This window comes from Triticum urartu, chromosome 6A (assembly GCF_056163025.1).
Source record: "Triticum urartu cultivar PI428250 chromosome 6A, HENAU_Tu73, whole genome shotgun sequence".
NCBI lineage: Eukaryota > Viridiplantae > Streptophyta > Magnoliopsida > Poales > Poaceae > Triticum > Triticum urartu.
Window position 1 is genome coordinate 559213100 of NC_141878.1, and position 7207 is coordinate 559220306.

Genomic DNA, 7207 nt, shown 5'->3' on the forward strand with positions numbered 1-7207 from the left:
CAACAACAAGGGCTTCCCAGATACAATATCCGCAGCTTGATGCAGCTCCTCCTTCGTCGCTCTAATTTTGGAGCGGGCTTCCTTGGCAGCAACCCGGGCCTTTTCCAGGTCCGTCGCCTTCTCTTGGTTTTCTTCTTCAAGAAGCTGGTAACGGTCAGCAACATCTTTTAACTTTACAGCCATCTTGGCTATTTTTCTTTGCTCTCTCAATGCGCGGCCAGTTCAGCCCTTAACTCTTAGGTCGCCTTTAAAGCGGCCGCATTGCTACTCCTTGCTTGCTCCTTGGCTCGGGCAAGCTCTGCCCGAAGGGTCTCCACGGTGGTAGCTCCATCTGCAGTCACAACAAATTAAAGATACTGGCATCATGCTGCTCTTATTATGTGACTAGTAAGATGCCCGTGCTACGCTACGGAATCACAAAAGATCAAGTGGAACATTATTTTGAAGTCTAGTGAACAATAAAATATGTACCAAGACATTGGTCAAAATGATGCCATATTTACACATTGAGCAAAATCATACATATGATTTCCAACTGATAAACCCCCTTGTCCAAGCAAACATTTATTATCTCCATTTTCACCTTACATAAGACTGTTCTCCCTACCCAATTTTCTCATGACTCTTCCATATTGAGGGGACAAAGAACAAGATATGTTGTTACCTTTTATTCAAGGATTCAGCAATGCTAATTTCATGCTAGTATATTAGGCAAACCAGACTAAAATGTGAAGAAAAATGGCAGCAGTAGATATATCCAAATAACATAGCAGTACATAATATATCCTGAGCACACAATTATAAATGGTCCACAAGAAAGAAACAAGAATGAGTTAAAAGTGCCTTGACTTAATACACAAGCACCTACAGTATATTCTTTTTTAAGGGAAAGAAACAACTATATTACTAATACTTAGTAGGCATTTTGCCCACTGCACGGCTGGCACAAGGGCAGATACATTGGAGTCCCACCAGAGGGTCTCAAGATTACAATGATGGCCTAGCCTGGCCAGTTCATGTGCAACATGGTTTGCTTTTCTTTTACATACCAAAACTCTGCATCTAGAGAACCACAACCTCATTTCGAACTTTACATCCTCGATGACAACAGCATAATAAGGGGGAAGAATCAGCACGTCGAGCATCTAGTGCTCCTATCTACGCCGTCATATTGACATCATTGGAAATGGCGAGAAGCTCTGCCCCAAATGCATCGTGGATATTATCACCTGTCCTAGCCCGTGATAGGATCACAACTCTTTCTTCATCACGAGGAACAAGCCCCCATCCAGCAAAGGAGCCACCTGATGTAAATGCCCCATCAATATTAAATTTGATCAAATCTTGTACAGGCGGTTTCGTGAGACAGAGTGCGCCCGATCAGTTCATGTGTGTCCAGCATAGTACACTCTTTTAGTTGTTTGCTCAAAACATATGTGCTAACAATGTTGGCCCTCGAGCACTGGCTTCATCCATCTTCTCACCTAAAAGGACATCAGGTAATCAGTATTACATATATATGATAGTATGTAGTATATTTAGACAAAGGAAAAAACAAGGAGACTATAGGGGGTATGTACTCTGTAGTATATTTAGGCAAAGGAAAAAACAATGAACAACACTTGTAGTACATTTTGTATAGGAGCAAAGAAATAAAATGCAAGTTAAATATGTTTTTGAATCATATGTATATAGAAGGGGTGAGTGCACATGTATCTATGTACATACAAAAATATTAATACTGGACTACTTGTAGCTTTCTTACATCAACCAGGTTTCTGCGAAGAAAAAAAAATGCCAATAACAGACAAAAAGGAAAGAAATATTCAGGTGTGGCCTGAAAATTGGATGTGGAGCTACCAAGCAAACGAAATGCACTGATGACAAAGCAACCTGCTGTCGGCGTCGTCTGTATTTTTTGAACAGAGGGAGTAACAAAGACAACTACTAAAAAACAATTCAAACACAGATAAATTTTTTTACAAAAAAAACATGAACACTAAAGCAAGTATCTAGGTTGTCTTTCTGTAAATCCTCCACATAACCCTAGTTAGATAGATGTAAGTTTTAATTGTACTTGAGTGATTCATACCTTGGGCTACATGCTGAGAACTTCTTTGTAGACTATGTTCTTTGTAATATTTGCAATGGAGTGGGACTAGCCATCCTTTTTCTTATCCGGGAGAGAGAGAATCTTCATATTACTTCTAGATGTAGCTCTAGAAAGAGCAACATAGAGCTGCCCATGTGAAAATACCGGCTCAGGGAGGTATACACCAACATTTTCTATAGTTTGTCCTTGTGCCTTGTTAATGGTCATAGCAAAGCTAAGTCTAACTGGAAACTGCTTCCTCTTGAACCTAAACGGAAACATCTCATCGTCTAATGGGCAAAGGGGAATTCGAGGAAGGAACACCCTCTTACCAGCATGCTGGCCCAACACAATCTCAGCATCGATTGCATTCCTCATGAATCCCCGGACAATCAACCTCGTCCCATTGCACAAACCACTCGCTGGGTCAATGTTTCGTAACAATATAATAGGGCAATTAATTTTCAGCTTTAGGATATGGGGAGGTAGCCCATTAGGTGTTAATGAATTCAAGAATTCTGCAGGATAGTAGTTGTGTGGATCATCATCCGCGCGATCAAAACTGTAGTATATCATCTCTTCCCCAGGAAATCTCTCAATCATACTCATGTTAATCTTGTCAACGTACTCATTCTGAGTTGACAAAATTGCTCGGGATGTTATGTAATTTGGATCCAAGAGGTTTTCATCTACAGTCATCCGGAAAACACTTTCAATAAGCTTATCAATATCAGTGGCGTCGCCGGTGTATGGTACACAAATCTCATCTGGAAGCCGTATGTAATCATCATCCACGGTATCTTCAGTGCCATTCCCGACACGGAGAAGGTAATCACCAAACCAGGGATCACTCTGAGCCCTCATATTACGGGCAAGTCTTAGTTGTCTCATATTCTCCCAAAGGTAAGACTTGCGTAGCGTCGCATCAGTTATTTGTGACCTTGTTCCCTTACGAACAACAGGAAGCACTTGTCTGAAGTCTCCCCCGAACACAACTGTCTTTCCACCAAACGGCAGGTCAGGTCGGTCCATGATGTCCCTCATGCTATTGTCAAGGGCCTCGACCGCCTGCCGCTTTGTCATGGAGGCCTCGTCCCAAATTATGAGAGACGCCCTCATAAGAAGCTTACCTGTCCCACTTTGCTTGGTGAAACTGTAGACCCCATTGTCTTTGGTGTTCAATGGTATTTTAAACCTTGAGTGTGCAGTCCTCCCTCCAGGCAAGATGGATGCAGCAACGCCTGATGTTGCTGTTGCAATAGCTATTTTACCCTCAGCACGTACTTTTGCAAGTAGTGCTTTGTACAGATAAGTCTTCCCTATGCCTCCGGGTCCATCAACAAAGAACACACCTCCTTGGCCACTATTGATGGCCGCAAGTATCTCGTCATATGCATATCTCTGTTCTGGGTTTAGGAAAGATGACAAGCCAAGGTGTTCTGGGTCCACCTCTATCGTGGACTCCTCTATGATCTCCCTAGCCTCATTATCTGAGGCATCATATGACTCATCAATTTCTGGGAGAGGGAATGATGATATGTCCTTGCCCATCGATTCAAGCATATTTTTTATATCTAATAACGCCATCTGCTCAACGACATGGGGGCACATTTGGGTTAGTCGATAGTCTTCTGTCACAGCTTCCAAGTGTCTGTCCCATAGGCCACGCACATTGCTGGGCTCACAAAAGACCAATATAGTGGCAAATAGCCTCCGAAGGTAAGATGGCATCTGAAAAGCCTCAGCTTCCTTAAGACACACATCGATAGTATTATCTGACTCGATAAGACCCCTCCTTTCAGCAGCTTCACGGAATGTCGGGTAAACAATATCATTCACTGTTCTAAGCTCTTCGAAGGATGTAGCACCTACGACATGGTTTAGAAGCACTCTAAGATAATACCTCTCCCCTTCAGCTGGATGTGCAGACACAATTCTCCCAATCTGTGCGCGTTCATCCCTCCTTTTCCAATACTTTCCACCTGACATCCAAACAAAATATGATGGGAAATCCTTATATAAAATTCCTCGAGCCAACTCATATTTCTTGTTTGCCTCAAAATACTCAGTTAGCATGGTCTTGGAAGCTCCTTCTTCAGAGAGGACATCATTCAGATTTGCGCCCGCTTGAAATGACACCATGTGCATATTAGGGAGGTGGAGTTGGAGTTGTCTAACGGATGGAAATATCTGACTAAGGTCAAAACCATATATCCTCCATAATGCTTCTGGTGGCGTAACCCACCTGGAATCTCTGTATTGCTTTATCTCATCAATGTTCCCATCACTATCCACCTCGTCGATAGAAACAGATGCTCGGTCATGGCCCTTATATATGTATTTAAAGAGGTACTTTACAGCTTTTATGCTTGAGCAAACCTCGACATTGATGTGGAAGTTATACCTTCTTAGTAGGTAAGGATTGTATGGAACAACCCACCTATTGTCTAACTCTTGGCCACGTACCTTTGCACGGCGTCCATCATCTCTCCTCTTATATATGGGATATGAGTCCTTTCCTTGAAGGGTTGATGCATTAAACGGTCGTGGATAGTAGTTCTTGCAGCTACCTTTCTGCATGCACACGTTCTTGGGGTTTAGGACTCCACAAGGGCCATGCATCATGTGCTTGACGACCATTTTGTACAACTCAGGGTACTTGGATTTGTCTGGCAATTCAGCAGATATGAGACAGTCATATTGCTCTGGGCATGTTAGCTTGTACCTCCCCTCCATGATTAGGAGGAAATGAGCATGTGGTAGACCTCTTTTCTGGAACTCAACGACATATACATATGCTGCCACCTTACCAAGAATGTGCCTTTTAAAAAGTTGTACCTTGAGGTCTTCCAACTTCGCTCGAAATACTCTTACAATGAGATCAGGACGATCCTGTGGAGTTTGTCCAGGCTCTAGCTCACTAATTATTTCATCCCAATTAGGGTTGCAAGTCATGGTTAAAAAAATGTCTGGCTTCCCATACTTTTGAACCAAGGCCATGGCATCAAGGTATCTTCGTCTCCTATCTCTTCTCCCTCCAATAAATGATGAAGGAACTATAGTCCGTTTGCCCACTGCATTCGCACGGTATTCCCCAGCTTGAAGGCTATCAACAACACCTTGGTATAGATCAGCACGTATTTGTTTCTGGTTTTTTTTATATAGTCCAGTCTTGAGGTTTCAACCTTGATGTACATATCAACCACATATTGTTGGAATAGTCGTTTACCGTATAGCATGGTGTTAAATACACCACGACGCATTTGAAACTTGTAGCAATAGTAGTCTCTAACGGAGACGCATAATTGACTATTTGTACATGAACCTACAGAATGAGAGATAACAAAAGGACAATATTGGGAATTAGGAAAAGTAAGCACAATGAGGATAAACAAAATGAACACATGTTATTTTTGTTATATGAATTACCTAGACTCTGTCGACCACTGCGACGGGACTGAAGTATCTCATTCAAGCCGACACCATTCTTTGGGATGTCAGGATGCCAACCAATCACCCCTCTTGGGAAGAATAAAGGGTAAGACAATGGATCATAACATCCATAATATGGTTGGATGCTATATCTCGTGTTGTTGTTACCGAACAATACTATGCTACGATCAAAGTGCTTATAGAGTTCACTACCCTCAACCCAAATAGCTGCAACCTCTGATGATATAGGCACATTATACCTCCGTTGATCCAACCTCATGTCGGTGTTCAGTTCAATACGGTATTCCTCAAGGTCATCGACTCCACCTAGATTCCTGAATGTTTCAGAATAAGGATTATCCTTGAGGATGTCAACAAGCTTTCGAATGACATCTCGGTCTAGGTTCGGGGAGCGCCGAAACCTATGTTGTAAACCGGGATCGTCATCATAGAAGTAGAGTTCCAAATGCTTTGGCCCATCTTGAGTTGGACCAAATGAGAAGATGTTGTGGTAAATTTGACCGTGAGCTCGAAACGTATAGACTCCCGACTTCATGTTTGTGTATCTGTTGTCCAGGCTGACTCCAAGGGTGGTGAATGAAAAGTGTCCATTGAAGTATCGAATGTTATCCCTAAAATGCACGGCATTGGGATCTGAACTTGTGTACAACATTTTAAGTTCCAAGGGTGGTTCTAAGTGTGCTAACTTAACTTTTCCAGACCGGCAACAAAATCCATTTGACTCATACTGGAACCTCTTTGCACCACAATGCTTGCAATCAGGTTTAGGTGCCAGCGTGTGAGTACTTACTGGTATATTCTTGTAGACATCATCATATGGGTCAGGAATAATGGTATCTACTTTAAATGCATCTATCAGGTCATCACAGTCTTCATCATCTCCTACATATACATGAGATGAATAGTGTTATATAGGTCTTGCAGTTTTTGTACTATAATACATGTGTAGGAAAGTAAGGCATCCACGGCATTAGCAATACCTCTGCCAGCAAATATGAAGTACTCGTCATCTTCTTCTTCAGACTCATCATCGTCCGTAACAAAGCTTTCTGTTGGGGAACCTACATATGAAACCAATGGGAGCCAATAATGAATTGTGCATTCCAAGTTATAAGGATGGTTCTGAGTGTGTGTTATAACATACTTAGTAAAGAAAAGAAGGCATCCATACCATAGCATACCTGTGTTAGTGTAAACTATGTGATCCTCTTCCACCGCTTCAGGTATGCTTTCAAGATTACCTGGTATTTTGATGATAGTGTAAAATACCGGCAACACCTTCGGAAAAATTGGCGAGATAAAGGAATGTATATGTGAGAATTACCTTGCACTGTAGCAGAAGTTTGTGCCAGCATAATTGGGTAGCTAAAGGCATAAGAGCTTGATGATAGTTGTCCTGCCAATGAACCTTTAGGGCACTGCAGTGCGACGGAATCCTTACAGAGAGTATCTCGTTTAGCTGCGTAGCTTTCTTTACGCTGAGCTAGGAGTGCTTGCCGCTCTTCGGGTGGTAGGCTTTTCCTACGTGCTCGCTGGCGTGCATTCCTTTCTTGCCTTTCATCTAGCGTCAAACTTTGCCTACGTGCTCGCTGACTTGCATTCCTCTCATCAAGTGTCATACGTTGTCTTTTCTCTCTTCTCTGTGCATTAATCCTTTCCTTC

General features: G+C 42.3%; 1 protein-coding gene across 1 annotated transcript; it reads right to left on the minus strand.

Annotated features, from left to right (window-relative positions):
- Positions 1-2158: 2158 nt before the first annotated feature.
- On the minus strand, positions 2159-5047 carry LOC147966314 (uncharacterized). The gene has a single exon (XM_087530784.1). It carries the CDS (start codon positions 5045-5047, stop codon positions 2159-2161), a length of 2889 nt encoding a protein of 962 aa, XP_087386910.1.
- Between the last annotated feature and the right edge of the window lie 2160 nt (positions 5048-7207).